At 44.5% G+C, this 19,483-nt stretch overlaps 1 protein-coding gene across 3 annotated transcripts in view; it reads right to left on the bottom strand.

Moving 5' to 3' along the window:
* Positions 1–11,793, bottom strand: part of FBXL18 (F-box and leucine rich repeat protein 18) — a 37,923-nt gene extending 26,130 nt beyond the window's left edge. For all 3 annotated transcript variants that reach the window (XM_074965154.1, XM_074965152.1, XM_074965153.1), the window contains exons 1-4: positions 11,704–11,793; positions 9,254–9,454; positions 6,504–8,050; positions 2,722–2,940 (exon numbers count right to left, since the gene is read on the bottom strand). In XM_074965154.1, coding sequence (XP_074821255.1) covers positions 2,722–2,940; positions 6,504–8,050; positions 9,254–9,454; positions 11,704–11,721 — 1,985 coding nt within the window. In that variant the 5' untranslated portion in view covers positions 11,722–11,793. The remainder of the gene's footprint in view (positions 1–2,721; positions 2,941–6,503; positions 8,051–9,253; positions 9,455–11,703) is intronic.
* Between the last annotated feature and the right edge of the window lie 7,690 nt (positions 11,794–19,483).

Genomic DNA, 19,483 nt, shown 5'->3' with positions numbered 1-19,483 from the left:
AGGTAAGCACTGCCCAGAGCCTGCAGCTGAGCCGTCCCGACCCAGCCCCTTGCCCCAGCCTTGATCCCCCTCCTGCCCTCCAAACCCCTTGGTCCCAGCCTGGAGCACCTTCCTGTACCCCAAACCTCTCATCCCCAGCCCCAGCCCCACCCCAAAGCCTTCACCTCCAGCCGTAGCCCTCAACCCCCCCGGTGCCTCAGCCCTGATTCCCCTCCCACCCTCCAAACCCCTCAGTCCCAGCCCAGAGCAGCCTTCTGCACCCCAATTCCCTCATCCCCAGCCCCACCCCAGAGCCCACTCCCCTAGCCGGAGCCCTCACTCCCCTCCCCTCCTACCTCAAATCTTTTGAGCATTCATGGCCCGCCATACAATTTCTATACCCAGATGTGGCCCTTGGGCCAAAAAGTTTGCCCACCCCTGCTTTAAAACGACAATTAATCTCACTTAAGGTGCACCTCCCCATTCAAAACTAGCCATCCCCAGGACCCTCCAGAATCCAAACCAAATCATCTAGTCCATAGCAGTGACAGAGAAAGTCCCGATGTACTCCCACATGGCTCAGAGGGAGGGAAGAAAAAGAAACATTCAGCTTTGAGAGTCCGCGCCCTGTCCCCACACACACTAGCCCTTCATGTTTTCTGCCCTTACAGAGCCCATATAAATCATTTCCAAAGCAAAATCACTATTTTCTTACTCTGGAATAAAGATATTTTAATGTCATACTTGCTGGGTGTTTTCTGTAGTATTAGATTGTTGGATTTGGGGGTACAATACCAGCATACTAAAGAGCTACACTGGGCAAGCTACAATCATCATCCGAAGACCTAGCAATGAACTAGCTAGCAAAAATAAGCTCATCTCAATTTTACTGTATATCTTTTTACCCTCGCAGCTGCGGATAAACCACAGTCAAGAGAGTCAATTATTGACCCCATTTGAAGGCATATTTGTACAAGGACTAAAATGGTAACACTGGAGAAGTCACATGGTTAAAGACTCGCTGATGTGGCATGGAAGCTTTCGTGTTCTGCTTACACATCATTTTCTGTATTTCTTTACTTGTATTTTATTACTAGAGACAGTTGCACGAGAACAGAATCTTTGTTGCTTAGGAGAGCATCTGCTCCTGCTGCTTATCCTCTTCCTGAAGTCATAATCTTACGTGACATCAAAATAGTTTCCAGAGCCACCAATTACAGTGTCAGAGGATTATGACTTCAGGTGGGGAATTAACAGCAGGAGCAGATGCTCTCTTTAAAAAAAACCCCAAAGATCCTGTTTTCATATAAACATCCCTATTAATAAAACACAAGGGAAGTATAATAATATGACAGGCAGAATTGTTTCTAAATATAAGACAGTTTTCAGCATTTTCCGCAAGGCATCAGCTGCTCTTTGGAAAATTACTGGGTGTTAAAATATAAAGAGACACAGAATTTACAAAAGTGATATGGAGCACAGAAAAGAGGAGGAGAAGGAGATCTGCAATACGGGTGAGGAATAGCATAGTTCTGCATAATAAAACGATATTAAAATTCTGGCCAGCATTGCAATGACATCTCAAACAGGCATGTAGGAGAAAAGCGGACAGGGGATTTTTGGATCTTTCTAAAGATCCCCATGGCACACAAATGAATTAGATAAAGAAATGCCTTTACAGACATGACAGCCCAGTAAAAGACAAAAAATGATTGACACATCACAGGGACTTTATTTACTCAGATGTTGGTATGTTTTCCAATAGCTACTATCCCAAAGGAACAGGCATGCTCCTAGAGGCAGTAATAAGCAGTCTCATACATAGTTTGCTAGGTAGATAACACAGTCAGAGCCTCTGCTGGATTTAATCCTAGAAAACAAGCCTGAAGCTGAGGAAGGGCTGGGGTAGAGCTACCATCTAGGATGCAATAATAAATAATAATAATAATGCCATTTGATTTGAAATTTTTATTAAAATGTAATAGAGGAAAGCCACAGTAGCTGACTAAGAAAACACACCAAATGCCTTAAGAAAAAGGAGGGGGGAAAATAGCGTGAAGTCTCTGTTGAATGGGAAATATTTTGTGAGCTGGCTGCCACCATGCCAAGTGTAATTAAAAGCTTTATTCTCAAAAGGAGTTCACGGTTCATACACAAACGCTTCCCACCATGTGAGCTTCAGAACACTGCAAGGGGCTAGGCAAGACTTATTTAAGAACTGCCAAAGATGCAAGGGCTACACCAAAAAGAACCCCCCTTAGCCAATCAGAAGGCTTTGAACTGCTCTACTGGGACACTATCAGAAAGCGACATTCACAAGGGATTAGCGGTCTGTGAATGAGCTGTAGCTACTTGTGGGGAAGGAGGAAAGGCTCAAAGTCGGACATCTTCAGTACTTAAAATGCTGCCAGATAGGTTTTTTTTTTTTGTTTACATGATGTTGTCACTTGATCATGTAACTGTATGACTGAAGCTTCAAATCAATCATGATGGGACAAGCGGATTAAAAAAACCGTACAGAATACTTACAAGTAGCTCATTGACTGGCTCTTATTAAAATGAGAGGCCACCCTTTGTGCCAAGGAGTTAAATTTCACCTGTCAGCTTCTTAGCATGCTAAAAGGCCAGGAGAACATTACACAGTGCTCCCACACTTGACCCATATAAAAGCTGGAGAGAAAGGCAATGGGGATAAATCCTGAACAGCCCCAGAAATCCCACCTCAGCCCCTTTCTCACTCACCTCCGTACAATGGACTGCTGAAGATTTTTGCAAACTGTGAGAGATTCTCCCATAAACATGTGGCACATGATGACCTCAAGGCAGTTGGCCATGAATGACATCACTGCATCAGACTGCAGAGTCCCACTCCGGGAGATGATACAAAGGCGCTGGAGAGAAGAACAATGACTCAGTGCCTGGAAGAACTGGGTGTTAGCAATGAAGTACGGCTGCTCTAGCCTGCAAGAAAACACACAAACAAGTCAGAGGATGAATTTTAATTCTGCTTTAAAACAAGTGGGGGATGCAGCATTCATATGGGGCTGTGAATGGTGCAATAAGTGTCTCCAATTTAGCCATGTGTTGCTCCCACTTGAAAACAGCTGGTGGATTCAGAGATCAGGAGTGGCCTGGCACTATCTATATACACAGTACACATGGTAATCTCATATCTGAGTGGGAGCGCCATAGCAAAGGTGATATTCCAATCTCAGCCCTCTTGCTTACAGAGCGCTACCCTTCAGCAATGAGCTGTTTACATGACAGCAGCAGAGACTGAGGCAGGCCCAGACTTGGCTACGTGGCATCTGGTCAGAAGGCTAATAGCTGGCATGGACCACAGGGCCTTGCTGCTCCAGAGGACCAAATGCTGAGCAAGCTAGTCACCATCCTCTAGGCAACAACCTCAACGTAAGACTCCAGGCAGAGCGAACCAAGTATGAAAAACTGATTCACGACGGACACTGATGGAGACCTAGTGCTTTTGAGCCACGCGGCTGAACATCTTCAAGCCCTGAGAGGTCAGCAGAGAGGAGCTGGAGAAAGAAGAGGGGTCAGAGAAGAATCTGTCAGCACAAGCTTCTATGTGACCTCTTCTATATTTCACATGAGCCGAAGAGTTGGTCTGGATTTGATTAAGTAAAGGAATCTGACAGTCAGTCTGCAGCACATGGACTATTTCAGAAAGAAATGTGTCAATTTGAAAATACACAGTGGAAAGTACTAAATACCTCCCCCTCCCTTTCGGAAGTTTCTGGAAGCTATCAGTTTCCATGCTGTAACTTGCAGCCTAACCAGATTCTGCATGTACAAAATAATAATTTTACAGAAAGTATCTCCACTGCAAAAGGTCAGTGTCACCTGGAAGATATGGCTGCTCAGTCCAGGTTTGCTAGAAGGATCTCAAAGCCGTTATGAGACTCAGTCATTGGGTCAGCAGAGCCAGGAGCTTGGAGATGTGTAATCCATTAGATGATAACTAGCAGGCAATCCCACCCTGAACTGGATAATCTCTATCCAGCCTTTTGTGGAATGGGGGCGTATCTGAGCAACTCTTCGTCCTGATAATTGTTAAGTCATGTTTTGCGAGTCCAGAACTTTCTGGCAGTAAGAACGCTTGTGGAATGGTGTTTTTATTTGATAGCTACCCAGCAATTCACCATAGAGGTGAGCAATACCTGGCTGTCACTGAAGATCCTGCATTATACTCATTTCTCCAGTTGTGTTAACTGAAAATCAGAAACCTGCCTGATTTATCCACAATATGTCATCATCCTAATGTGAATCTGACACAAAGACACACTGGCTCCCATTTTCTGGGTTAATAACTTCCAAACATGGGTAGGGAAAGTGGCAGAAAAATGCATACCAGTAATACTCTATTTTATTCACTAGGTGACACTGCTGCTTTGTAACATCACCTGAAATTAATTTCTAGGCTTACAGAAAATTCTTGATGGTGGCAGAATTAGCCAAATGACACCCAATCCGGTTTTCAACAGTCTTTATTGCCAGGTTTTAAATGTTGAGCAGCTCCTCCAGATAAAACCTTCCCCAACTCTATTTGGAAAGTTATGACACCTTAAGTAGCGTTTCAGAGTAGCAGCCGTGTTAGTCTGTATCTGCAAAAAGAACAGGAGTACTTGCGGCACCTTAGAGACTAACAAATTTATTAGAGCATAAGCTTTCGTGGGCTACAGCCCACTTCATCGGATGTATAGAATGGAACATATAGTAAGAAGATTATACACACACACACACACGTTGGAAGTTACCATACAAACTGTGAAAGGCTAATTAGTTAAGATGAGCTTATTATCAGCAGGAGAAAAAAAAACTTTTCTAGTGATAGTCAAGATGGTCCATTTAGACAGTTGACAAGAAGGCGTGAGGATACTTAACATAGGGAAATAGATTTAATATGTGTAATGACCCAGCTGGGAGTGGCTGGGTCATTACACATATTGAATCAATTTCCCTAAAGTTAAGTATCCTCACATCTTCTTGTCAATTGTCTAAATGGGCCATCTTGATTATCACTAGAAAAGTTTTTTTTCTCCTGCTGATAATAAGCTCATCATAACTAATTAGCCTCTCACAGTTTGTATGGCAACTTCCAACTTATCTGTGTATATATATATCTTCTTACTATATGTTCCATTCTATGCATCCGATGAAGTGGGCTCTAGCCCACGAAAGCTTATGCTCTAATAAATTTGTTAGTCTCTAAGGTGCCACAAGTACTCCTGTTCTTTTTTCTTAAGTAGACTGTTCTTATGGCACTGCCATGGGAGACATGCAGGCTTTTCCTTTGTTGGAAGCTGTACAAACCCTCTCCGCCATAGACTGGCCACTCCTGAGGACAGGCATACCATAGTCCCTGGATGCAAAGTTCTCTGGGCCTGGCCAAATGGAAGCGACCAGTGCATGTCAAATTGTTTTCTCCAAAGATTAGTTTTGCGATGCAACTAGCTCTTTTTGGAGATGCTTAGCCTCTCAAAGGCTAGCTCTACATTAGAAGCCCTTTACCAGTATAGGGATACCAGTATATTAGACTGGCAAAACACTCGTACTGTGGACATAGCTACAATGACAAAATTGTGCTTTGTACTGGCATAAAAACGACCCCCAAATGAAATAAGCTATATCTGTAGTTTTGCCAGTATAGTTGCATCTGCGCTAGGGATTTTGCTGACATAGCTATGTCGGCCAGCAATCACGCCACTGTCTTTTGTGCCAGCAAAAGCCCCTCGTGTAGACAAAGCCACAGGCTAAGCTGCTCTCCTGTCTTCTACTGCATGCTGCACCTGCTACAGACAGAAGGTGTCAGTCAGAGCTCTGAATCCAGCAGCTTTCACCAACACAAAGATGTTTTTAAAAAGAAACAGTTCTATTGACCTAAGTGCCTTCTGCAGAGCTCATGAAGAAACCTGTTGTGAGAATGTTGACAGAATTTACACCAGGTCATTTTCATCACTGTTATTTAGCTATAGCTGAGGTTTCTTTATGTATCTGGATGAGACTTGCTACCTTTGTTTGGGAGAGTTAAAGCATTCAGACTCTATGGAGAAAGGCCAATTCAGAAGCAGCAATGAAGACAGTTTTTGGAGGGTAAATGTTCTGTGATGCTGGGCAGCATAGAGCAAACACCAGCTAAGAGAGCTAACCAGAGGTTCGACAAGAGAGCTCTTTGTAGACCAACATGTTAACTTGTAATGCTCTGCACTGCCAAGACACAGTCTTAGGAATATGTCCTCCTTGGAGCCCACAGGGGCTTGAGGGTATACTGACCAGCTCTGCTTCTCAAGGACAATACAGGACACACCATCCACTCCCATCTCAACAATCCTGCTATTCAGGAGGAAAACCCTCTAATTTTCAAGCCAACACAGCTACCTTCCTTGGGACCTAGAAGCTAGTATACTCTCCTCCTTACGTTGGTCCAATAAGATCCCCCTCTTCTCCACATACACACCTTTCTAGACACGTATGAATGAAAATGGAGATCAATAACAGGCCCTCACCTGAGATCCCTCAAGCACTTGCAGTGCTTCAGCATGTCCATGAGGGCAGACATATAGACCACTTTTCCCATCATGCCCAGATTGGCTAACGAGAGAGTCCGCAGATGCTGGCACTGCAATCCAATGCTAACCAGCCCAGAACCAGTCAGGATATTAGGCATCTGTGCTAAAGTGAGGTTCTGCAAAAAGTTCAACTGGCCAATGGCAGCCACCTCTGAATCCCCAACACTCTGTGCCCGGCTGCAAGGGGGCAGCGAGTTCCGAATTGCTGGCTCATTCCGGGGCATGGCAGAGGAAAAGCTGGACCCAATTAACTCCAAGTTTTTCAAAAACGGGAGGTTCTCCAATAGAGTCCAAAACACAGAGGATTGAGACTTCTGATTTGACTGCTCCAAAAAGTTCTTGGCATATGTTGGCACCCCGATCCGGATTTTCTTTCCAAGGCCTGGGGGCACCACATTAGTCACAGACTGCACAGGTGGCTTGTGTGTGTTTGTAGGAACATCTGTGATGGAGCAAACTGGCAGCGCCAAAGACAGCAGGTGCCTTAGCCGTGCCAGGAGCTGGCACAAATGCTTCCCTAGGCTTTCCGAGCTGTGATGGTGGGCAGCAGAAAGATTCAGATGTCTCAGATTGCAGCAGGAAACAACCAGACTCTCCAGAATGCTGCTGTCAATATCATCTTCTGCCTTCCGAAACAAGGAGTCAGAAGACAGACAGTGAATGCAGCCACTGAGATTCAAACTGGTCAAGCTTTTGAGATCCTTCCCACCATTAATAACCCGCAGGATCAGGTGGCCACCAGATAAGGTGCAGCGGCTGAAGCTGAAGTAGAAAGGGTTGTTGAACTTCAAGTGCTGAAGGAGGCCAGATCCATTAATCCAGGATTTGGGCAATTGCAAAGCATCCAAACATACATTTCGAGCCATGGAGTCCAAAAGGTTTTTAGTGGTTCCACTCTCTGCAAAACTGCCAGGGGCAGAAATGAGGAAGGCATGAAGATTCTCTGGGGTCCGGTCACTTAGCACTGCCAGATACAGTCTCACCACCTCCTGATTGACATAGCCAGGAGCCAACCTAGCATAAAAGACACGAAGGTTCTGGTAGTGGGGGACGTTACTTTCACCCACCATTAGCTGGCCAGACAAAATGAAGCCTTCTCGGGATCGGTCTAGGATCTCAAAATAGAGCAGCAGTTTCTCAAGGCTGGTGCAGCATGGAACCACCCCATATGACGGTGTGTAAAGGGTCTGCTTGAGCTCCAGTACACGACTAAGTGTGGCTTTACATTCACTGCTCAACTGGCTGGCATCAAAACCAGGGTTTACATCAATTGCCAGTGAGCGCAAGTGCTGGAGAGCAGAGAGCATCTTGGAGAGGCGGAGGGAGGTGAGATGGCAGCCAGACAAGTTCAGCTTCACCAGGTTCTTGCATCGTATTACATAGTCAATGGTGGAACTGGGCAGCCAGTAGCAGCCAGCCATGTTCAGCTGGTGGATCTCTTTTCCAATCCCCCTCATTAGCTGCTTCACTTTGTCCTTGTTGACCTGTATTTAAACACAAACTGCTTCAGTAACATTGAAGAGGATGATTATACTGCCTCACTTCTCTGTGCCTCAGTTTCCCATCTGACAATGGGGATAATGACACACACCCCCTCTACTAGAGTGTTTTGAGACCCTTGGATGAAATATACAATATAAGTACTAAGTATTATATTGTTGTAACTGCTGGTAGTTTGTTTTACCCTTCAGACTTAGGATCTTGAAGATTACATTTCATTTAGTTTCTAGTTTGAGTCTGCATTACTGACTGACCCTAACAGGTGCTAAGTGACAATGACGGACAGGAATTGAGGGCATTCACCACTTCTCAGCTTCAGGCCCTATGTCTGCAGAATTATGCATCTGTGGAACAGCTCAAGTTGACAGAGGAACAACTGCTGCTTCTCTCTGCTTCATCCACTTTCCAGCCCATTCCACATTAGATGAAATATGCTCTCTCCCTTTCCTACACTTAGAGAGACAGTCAACTTAAAAGTCACACTTCTACCTGGAAGTTTTTTACTACCTACTATCATTACAACACTTAATATTTTCTATAACCAAGAGACAGAAAAATACATTTGTCGGTTTTAGTTTACTTTGTGTATTTGACAGCACTTTGTGTGGTCATTTCCCCCTGTTCATGTGGGTGCTTCACTAACACGAAGAGAAACAAATTCTAAAGAAATAAGAAACATTGTAATGACATCTTAACATCATCATCCTGGGAAGACAGAAATGATCAAAGCTACATTTAACTTTTTTTAAAGCTACTTGTTTTCAATTTGTTACTATCCCTTTAGTTTATCACCTGTGGGCTATTACATACAATTTAAGGTTTTTTACAATATAGTTAAGTGATTTGGAATACAACTGACATTCTGAAATAGTTCTACTGTACATTCTAGTTAAGAATTTTTTTTAAAACAGCACTATGGAAAACCAGAAGTGGTTGTAACATTGGCTTTCTGGACTACATCCTAAACCAAGTGATACTAGGTCTCTGGAGTAGCCATACTAACTGTTCTAATTCTTAAGAAATCCTCCCCTTCCCCCCAAGTCAGGGCTAGAAGGATATAACTATGTTTATGATTTGTTTTGTACTTGGAGAAATCAATCTGTCTTCATACTCTCAGAAGCAGCCCCCTCTGGCAGCCTGCCACAATCTCCATGCCCCATCTGGGCATAAAACCAGCTTCTCCCCACCTGATATTCTTTATGAAGTAGCACCGTGTGGGTTAAACTCTTGTCAAGACAAAGAGTTGCCAGCTTCCTGCAGGTTCTCCTCACATTCAGAACAAGGTCTGTGCAAGGAACATAGCTCAGGATGTGCAAAAGGATCTCATCTGAGAACTCCATCAGGTTGATGCCATTACTGTCCTCCCCAATCTCTGCACTCAGCATCTCCTGAAAGGAAAGAGCAGCAAATCAGCTCAGAAGCCTCATGGAGTTAATGAGAGACAGAGGAGAAAAAACAGACCTGGGAAGAACAGGATTTATAAAATAAGCCAAGGTGGAAATGGATGAAGCCTCACGTATTGAGCCATTGGCTACTACTGTCTACAGAGCCAAACTTTCCTCTGGATCAGATTTTGCACTCTTGCCTTGCCAATACTGCAGTGTCTTCTCCCTGTTTTGCCAATTCATCAGCCTCCTTCTAAGTGCTGATTTAGAAACAGAATAAAACCCCTTTATGCTTATTCTGCTTTTGTAGTTTATTGCTATGGTGTTGTTACTAAACTAGTTAATTCCCAGTACTGCCCAAGACCTGCTTTGGAATTGGGAAAGTGATTTCCCCCTACTTCAGAAATGCAAGCTATCACCTCTATTCCCCCCACCCTCAAGACATGTGACCTAAGTAAGAATCTCTTATTTTGTCTCATCTTTTATACCACCATCTGCCTTCAGTTTATTTGTACATTTTATGTCAGATGTTTACATCATTTGAAACTACAGAAATTGCAGAGCCATATTCCCTCTACGGTCAGTACAAAGCCATATTTCACCTCTGTTTTTCCTTTTTATCCTCTCCCTTGAGATCATATGTCATGGCAAGAATTCCCAGGTAACAGACTATTAATCCCAGACCTCATCTACACTGCAGCAGCCACTGGGAATGATTCTGTAGCAAAGTGATACTGCATTCTCCCTCTCCACCCAGGCCTGAGTGCATGGCTTTTACAGCATGCCTACACAGAGATAAGAACCAAACTAGATTATTAAAGACCCTCACGGAAATCCTGTCCCATTGAAATCAATGGGAGTTTTGCCACTGATTTTGATGAGGGCCAGGATTTCTCCTCCTGTCTTTAAAAGAGCTCAATCTGAGTTTGCTGAACTGACTGAAAGCCATGCAGTATCCTAAATATATATGATATATGAGTTTGGCCCTATGGTCAGACTCCGTTTTAAGAGTAGGAGTACCAGTGGCACCTTAGAGACTAACCAATTTATCCGAGCATAAGCTTTCGTGAGCTACAGCCCACTTCATCGGATGCATCAGACACTGTAGCTCATGAAAGCTTATGCTCAAATAAATTGATTAGTCTCTAAGGTGCCACTAGTACTCCTTTTCTTTTTGCGAATACAGACTAACACGGCTGCTACTCTGAAACCTGTTTTAAGAGTCTAGACGTACATTTTCTAAACTACAGAGAAAACATTTTAAGCCAATACAGAAAATAAATACCCAGCACAGACATGGCCAAATATCCCACCAACACACTGCACTACAGCTAGAGCACTGAAACAGCTGAACCACTCCTTTAACTATCATTTCAGAAACCGTGATTAAGCAGTTCTCATGGATAATGAAAGATGCATGAAGCAAAGACCACAATTTATACATTCCTGCTAACTCACAGGAAGAATTCATCCACGAGTAAGATCCTAGACGATTCCCCTTCCAGTTTAACTAAACAACTCACAGCCGGGCACTGATCACCAAACATGGAAGTGAAAGGATCACCTAGCAGGCCCCAGAATTAGCCTACTTTGATCTAAGGTTCCTTTCCATTCATTTTGACATTCTAATCCCTTCCATGGTGCTTTCATTTGTTCTAATCAAGAACAAGCACGACAACAGTCCTTGGGTCTCAAAAGAAAACGAAGCCAAACCAACACCAATAAGATCAAAACAACTGGGGAGCAGGGGAGCGTGAGGTGAGACTCATAGAAACGTAGAGCTGCAAGGGACCGCAAGAGAAGAGTCCAGCCCCCTGCCCTGAGACAGGCCCAAATAAACCTAGAGCATCCCTGACAGATCTTTGTTCAGCCGATTCTGAAAAGTCTGCAAGGAAGGGGATTCCACGAAGTGACACGCGGGGAATGGGGATTGTCCCGCTGGGAAAGGCGCCAGCCTGCCCTCGAGGGCCCCCGCCAGAGCAAGGGGGCATCAGTGCGGCGGCCCCACCCCCACCCGAGAGTGGGGGCTAGGAGAGCTCAGTCTCCCTGGCCCACTCAGGACAGGGCCTTGCGGCGAGGGAGCGGAAGGGGGAGGAGGAATACACGGGGAAGCGAGGGGGGGGAAGCGGGGCCGCAGGGCCCCTAGGGAAGAGGCTTTGTGGGGAGCGATGCAGGCAGGAGGGGGCGGAGTCGGATAGAGAGGGAGGGGCGGGGGTTGCTATGGAGCCGCTGCCCCTCTCCCCCAGCGTTACCTGTCCCGGGTCGAACATGGTCCCCCAGCACCGCCTCCAGAGCCCGGCCCGCCCTGCCGAGCCGCTTAAACAAGCCGCTTCTCCGGCTTCAGGATCACCCCCACACTTCCGGCGCACCTCTGACCTCACTTCCGCGCTATCTCCTGGGCCAGCCACCTCCCCCTCGCCTTCATCTTGGGAGTGGCGCCGTCCTTTTGCCGCCATATTGGGAGTGGCACGGCCGCTCATTCGTGCCGCCATCTTGAGTGTGGCAGGGGCTCTCGCCCCCCCTTCCTAGCCGTCATGTTGGGAGTGGCACTGGGCAATCCCTGATCCCTTATGGCAATTTTCCCAAACGTTCTTTGAGCCATGGTAGGAGATTACACGGAGAATCGTCTCTAGACTCTCTGCCATAGGTCCTGATAGCCTGGGCCAGCAAAAGCTCCAAAACCTAGAAAAGATCTCATCATTCCATACAACAGTTATAGGGTTTTCACTGTTGCCAACCCCAAGCAACATGAGTCAGGTGCCAAAAAAACCCCATAAACTTGGTTTAGAAAGCAAGATATGTTATTAAAATAATACCTGGGGGAGGGGATCTTTTAACTTCCCTTCCAGTTTTTGAGCCATTAGGGAATCACGTTTTCAAGCATTTATCACAGCTAATAATTTACTCTTTTTTTTAAATGAAAGCCAGGGTTGTTGCATAATCCCATGACTCCAAGAGCTGGGACTTTAGGACAAGCAGCAAATATGGTGAGATTCGTGATAAACTCATAAGAGTTGGTAACGCTGGTTTCAGCTTCGTGTCTATAGAACCCTGTGAAATTTCTGCAGCTTCATATTGGATTCAGCCCTATTAAATTGTATAGGACTTTGCCTGAAGGCCTGTCTATCTGCTATCACAGGCTACTCCCTCATTGAAAGCATTTATTGTACCCTGTTGCAAACAGAGGACAACACTTCAGGCATTTATTAATTAATTAAGCCTCAATCCTGCAGTCGGATCGTGCAGTTTGTGTGGATCAAGCAGCAGGGTTGTGGCCTTACATTGTGAGATGCCAAGCCACAATGAGGCCCGGATCCCATCAGTGGCCTCTATGTGCTATCACATTACACAAAAACAATAGTATTATGAATGGGAATGCATTCAATCAATATCAAGTGAAATAAAAATAGACATATAGGAAACATTAAACTGATCTGTTTAGTCAAGTTTTGCTCAATGACCTGAAAATGGGATATACAGACTGCATACAGCTGATTGTAGGGTTACGTTTCTTTAGATTTAATTTGACTTCAGTTAGTTACCTCTATATTGTTTAAAACAATTTTTGAGCAGTAAAACCTAGACAAGAATCCATCCTCATGGGTCAATGCATGTAAGAGAACCTTCTTATTGTGTATTTAGCTAAATGTATTATTATTATTAAACATGTATGTTGTGATACCGCTAAGAGGCAGTCACTTCATTGCCTCATTGAGTTAGGCACTGTGCAAATATATAGTGAATGACCATGACAAAACCACAAATTTCACTGTATCTGTGCCCAGAAACATTGCAAGGGGGGCAGTGAAATTTTTTTAAAATATATCTTAATTGGTGTCAGGTAACAGCGCCTGGGCTACTGAAAAGCGAGCCCCAAAGCCCATGTCTCCCATCCACAGCAACGGATCCGTTCTGATGTGGTTTGCTTTGAGCAAGGCAGCAACTCACTCTACTTTGTTCCACAAGTGATACTCCATCTTAGACTTTAGCTCCAAACAGACCGAGAGGTTGCTCACAAACTCCTAGCATAATTCAAAACCACGACTCAGCATTGCAAATGTCAATCAACCCCCTGAGAAGCCATCGAAAATGACCCTTGGCAGCAGTTACGATCCCTCCAGCACAATTCCGGCTCCGCCTATGAGTCACTGGGTGGCCCTTGCTTCCTGTTCTGATTGGTGTATTCAAATGAAGTTTGACTATTAACACATCTAGCTTTGCAGGGCATTGCAGTTTTGTTTTCCCAAATGAATTTGTTCATTCGATGGCTTCCATCAGGATCCATTTTCAGGAGGGAATGCAAAGGCCTTGCCAATATTTGGAATTATCCCTGATCCAGCAAGCGTAGCAGCTGCACTGAGGCAAATCTCAAGTGTAAACAAAGAAAGCTAAGGTAGAGCTCACCCTACTTTTGTAACCCACGCCCACTTGGTGTGGCATTTTGTCCCCTTCTTGTGGTGACTGGGCCACGTGCAGAGGTTGATAAGTCTTGAATACCGTGTGCTGTTGTGGTTGCCCCATCTCAAAAAAGATATATTAGAATTGGAAACGGTACAGAGAAGGGCAACAAAAATGATTAAGGGTATGGAACAGCTTTCATATGAGGAGAGATTAAAAAGACTGGAGCTGTTCAGTTTAGAAAACAGATGACTAAGGGGGAGAGGAATATGATGGAGGTCTATAAAATCATGAATGGTGTGGAGAAAGTGAATAGGGAACTGCTATTTACCTTGTCACATAACACAAGAACTAGGGGTCACCCAGTGAAATCAATAGGCAGCAGGTTTAAAACAACCATAAGGAAGCATTTCTTCACACAGTGCACCGTCAACCTGTGGAACTCATTGCCAGGGGATGTTGTGAAGGCCAAAGTATAACTGGATTCAGAAAAGAATTAGATAAGCTCATTTCTATCACCAGCTATTAGCCAAAATGATCAGGGACGCAAGCCCATGTTCAAGGTGTTCCTAAACTTCCAACTGCTAGAATCTGGAATTGGATGATAGGGGATAAAGCACTCAGAATTGCCTTATTCTGTTGATTCTCTCTGAGCCACCTGGCATTGGCACTGTCAGAAGGCAGGATACTGGGCTAGATGGACCATTGGTCTGACCCAGTACGGCTCTTCTTATATTCTATAGCATCAGCTAACAGAAACACCTCTTTAGCACAAGGTGCAGCAGCTGACCCTTTAAGATTCAGAGTTATAGGGTTCAATCCCCACTGCTGATAACTCACCCAGGAATGTTATATTACAGTTTCAAACAGACGGAGCATGCAAGTTACCTCATTTGCATTGCTGGGTACTGATGGCAGAATCTCAAGTACAGAAGCCACCAAAATGATGGATTTTCTGTAGCTACATGTATGATTTTAGATTTTGTTTTCATATAAAGGGGTCCTTAAAGATGACCTAGAAAGGACAAAAATGAGTAGTTGCTCAGTTTCTCTCTGAAGTCATGAACAAGGCATTAAAAGACTGGGGGGTGCACCTATTTTTAAACTTAGAAATATCAGGAGCCTTAAGTCTTGTCATACCTGTTTTGCTAGCAGTGTCCCTTGGAAGGCCCAGAGCGATGGAGTGAGAGCTCTTTCAACCCTTGATTGTTTGATGGTAGAGAGCGTAGCATCTTTTACAAGTCATGTTTTATGTTCACTGTTTGGCAGGTGCTGGAGTTAAATAGAAGTTATCAAAACCAAACCAAAAGGATATTTTAAAATCTAAATAACAATCACACAGGCCCCTCAATCAGGATTGACTTGCTTAGTATGGGTGAGATCACTAACCTGCCCATTCTCTAGTCATCCATATAATTTTTCAGGAAAAAAGAGTAGACAAGACCTGAATTTCCAATGTAAAATACAGGCAAAATAAACAGCTAAAACAACAGGGCCAGCATGATAGGCATAAAACGCCTGGAGGGCAGCGCCTGTTCTGTGCCTCCAGAAGGTGTAGTACAGAAGGTGAAGATGGAGGGAATGTAAATGTGGCTGCTATAGGGACCATTAAGGCTCCCAGTGTAATTTAGGCACGCTGGGTGTGGCTGTAAAATACAGCAATCTCCCCGGTGATGGCCATGCATTGCAATGAAAGTCAGAATAGCTATAATAGCATATGATATGGCCCCATTCCTCTCAGCACCAGTTTGCCACCTACTTGGGAATTATGGGCGGTAGGGGGCCAGCCAGAGCACAATGCCATGTCTAGCAACTACATAATGTAGTTTAGCAGCCACTCTGGAAAAAAACAGACACACCACTTGCTTCAGAACATGGAACTCTTCCTCTGAGCACAAAGAATATTTACAACCCATTTCAATGACAAAATCCCAGTCAAAACTTTCTTTATCTGCTGCTTGACAATAGACTTTTCCCAAAGGGGGCATGTAATGCATTGACACCATATGATAGCTTAGTTTGTTTGCATGAGTTTAATCTGTAGCCAACAGCTCTGCACCTTCACTGGTGCTACACACAGCTGCTAAAAAGAATTGCACTACCACTAAGGATAAGCATTTCTCTGCAGTATAACTAGCTATACTTTCTGTTAACTAGAGCTTGTAAGGCCGTCTGTAACAGCGCCATCTGGTGACACCCAATAATATTCCAGGCGGTTGGGAAACATTGAAAAGTAAGGAGGCTGATGATCAATTAATGCAGGAGCTAAATCCCAAAAGAAGAAACAATCTCCTTTACCAAGGACATCACTAATCTGTTTTGATAGCTTGCATCCATAAGCTGATCGGTGAGGGGACTTCCTTGTTCCCAAGCTGATTACATCTTGCTGCTGGTGTCTGTCTAGATCACTAGTGAAAGTTGGTTTCAGAGTAACAGCCGTGTTAGACTGTATTCGCAAAAAGAAAAGGAGGACTTGTGGCACCTTAGAGACTAACCAATTTATTTGAGCATGAGCTTTCGTGAGCTACAGCTCACTTCATCGGATGCATACTGTGGAAGCTGCAGAAGACATTATATACACACAGAGACCATGAAACAATACCTCCTCCCACCCCACTCTCCTGCTGGTAATAACTTATCTAAAATGATCATCAAGTTGGGCCATTTCCAGCACAAATCCAGGTTGAGCACTCTTCGTGGAGAAGGACGAAAAATCAGGTAAGTCTGGGCCCAATTAGCCTTCTTCTCCCAATCAAATGAAGTGTGGCATTGACTGGGAAGTTGAGTTAAGGCTAGATGGCTGAGGATTAAACCCATGACATGGTGTCTCAAAGACAGTTGAGGAAGGTGAAGCTAAGACAAATGGGAATTCTTGGGCCTTCCAGAAGGATATGGCAAAATCCCCTAAAAAATCCAAATGAGGGTGGATCCTAGTCACTGGCACCCACAATACTGACACACATACCAGGTATGGCTGAGAAATCGACTTACCCAATGGCCAAAGAAAAAAGGAATTCACTTGGATTCTGTATTGTGTGTATGCTGAGGAAGTCCCACCAGCATTACGTGAGGAGCACCTGTTCACCGATCAGTGACCAGGGTCAGAAGGCCCAGCTAGGTATAAAGTGAGAGAGCAGAGACTGGAACAAGAGGGACTCCCCCATCTGGGAAGCTGAGGGCCTTATTTGAAATGCAAATATATTTGATGAATAAATATACTATATGTAGCACTGAATCCATGTCGTGGTTCACTGACAGACTCACGCAATGATGGAAATAACACATTGCCCTTCCATAGCCTCTTTCTTCTAAGGAGCTCACGGCCACTCTACCACGGTGGGTATCGTTCTCTCTAATCTACAGCCGAGAGACGCAGGACAGCGATTGTGAACTTGTGCCTGGTCACAGTGAGTCAGTGGGAACAGAGGGTACAGCGTCAACATCTCCTGACTCCCAGGCCTCTGCCACAACCAGTGCACGGTGCAGGACTACTTTTGATTAAGGACACGCATTTTTCCAGTGGCCAGTGATTCAGTGGGGCTAGAGTCAGTGGAAAGATATATTACCCCCAAACCTATGAAATGGCTAGAAATAAATTCCCAGATCTAGCTCAACACTAATTAGCGTTAGGAAGAGATGACTATGTATAAAAAACATCCCCTTGCTCACTAAAGGAAAACACCCCAGGAGTTCAGAGTCCTGAGTAGTGAGTAATGTTTTCCCCAGGGTGACACAAAATTCTTTTCTTCAGCATGTAATCACTAAGAGACACAATTACCAAGCCTTATCCAAGGAACCTAATAAGAATCTATACAGCATTGGCCTGCTAAACCCAGGGTTGTGAGTTCAATCCTTGAGGGGGCCATTGAGGGATCTGGGGCAAAAATTGGGGATTGGTCCTGCTTTGAGCAGGGGGTTGGACTAGATGACCTCCTGAGGTCCCTTCCAACCTGATATTCTATGGTTCTATGTTGCTTCGACATGGCATAACGCATGAAGTTCTTGGGTAGCCAAGGCGATACGCCATACCAGAAGAACTTTGTACGAAGCATGTGCACTTCACTGGTCGGTTGACTGTAGCTGCAAGGGAAAGGAATCAGAGAAGCCCTTGCAAAAGCATTTCCCAAACCACTTTGCTAACCCTGACCTCACTGACCAGCCCTCGGAAGCAGGAAACACAAGCGCTGCCACCTTATAAAAAACATCCTCTAGTGAAACAATTCCCCTGTTTCGTTACATCACTATATGTATATATGCTCTTCCTGCGTCTGTTACTGCTGAGGATAGTTGCCTGGCCACTTAGATCTTCATAAATAAGCTGCCTCCTTCTGCTTCTTTCCCCTGCACCTCTTATGTCACAATCTTCCATTTGTATCACAACCACCATTTCAACAGCAACTTCTTCAGTCAGAAAGGAAAGCAGGAGCTCAACTTTTATACACGAGCTCTGTGGCATCACCACGCTTTAAGGACAAGCTAAGAGACATGGGTTTAGCTCATCCTCTATCCCCCGAACACGTTTGGAAACGGAGTTTCTGTAAGTAAGTATATATTAATAGGGTGACGGACCAAGACCAGCAGACCCAAAAGTAAGCTGAGCTCCCATCATTAATACACTGCCATTCATGGAGACAGAACGCATAGGTCTGCAAGCTGAGAGATGGTTTATATTGTAGGCAGCTTGATAGCTAGGCAAAACAGGACAAGGCTGAAAGAGCAGATAAAGAAAGCTTATGCTCAAATAAATTTGTTAGTCTCTAAGGTGCCACAAGTCCTCCTTTTCTTTTTGTGGATACAGACTAACAAGGCTGCTACTCTGAAACCAGATAAAGATTGAATTTTAGCCTCAAACTGGTTCCTGCCTTCATTCTGTTTTAAAGGGTGATCAACTGGCAGTCCTTTATTGTTGGTAGGCTATAAAAGCCTTGGAAAATCATTACAGAGACTAGATCAGCCTCAGTTTCTAGTCAGCTACTCTCAACTGGATGAGAGAGGTGAGGGCCTGACCCCACAGAGCTGTGCTGTTGTTCATGCTGGAACGTCCTCCTTTGAATCCCTCAAGGCTACCTATAGTGTAAAAAAAAAAAGTTAATACAGACCTCACAGTGTATGTAGTGGAGAGGCTGCAGTGTCTAAAGAAACCCTGGGTAAGCCAATTCACCCTCTGTGCCTGTCTTGTTTGTTTAGGCAAGTTCTTTGGCGCAGGGGTTGTTTGCACAATACCCAAAATAACTGGGGCTTGATCTCTGTTGGGGTCTCTATTACAATTACATGGCCTGTATATCTCTCCCTTGTCTCAATGCCATCCTTTTAAATGGATGGCTCTTTATAGCAGGGCTATGCCTAGCCCAGTTTGGTTGCTCTATAAATAAAACCCCTACTTCCCTGAGAGTTTTGCTATTGACTTCCTTAGAAGTGGTTACATCAGACAAAAGGGAAACTAGCGTTTGCCAGCATGGACAGTCACTAAAGCTAGGATTAAGCATGAAGGGGCTTCATGTATATACTCTTACATTGCCAAGAGGTATGCAGCAGATTAATGCCTCTGCTAACTGCCTTTTGCAGTCTTGGAAGAGAGGCTGGAGGAGGAAGGGAGTCTAAAGCTTTACATGGTTTAAGAAGGGGAGGGAAGTG

This window comes from Natator depressus, chromosome 10, assembly GCF_965152275.1.
Source record: "Natator depressus isolate rNatDep1 chromosome 10, rNatDep2.hap1, whole genome shotgun sequence".
Taxonomy (NCBI): Eukaryota; Metazoa; Chordata; order Testudines; family Cheloniidae; genus Natator; species Natator depressus.
The sequence above is the reverse complement of the archived record's forward strand: the minus strand, read 5'-3'. Positions and strand labels throughout refer to the sequence as shown.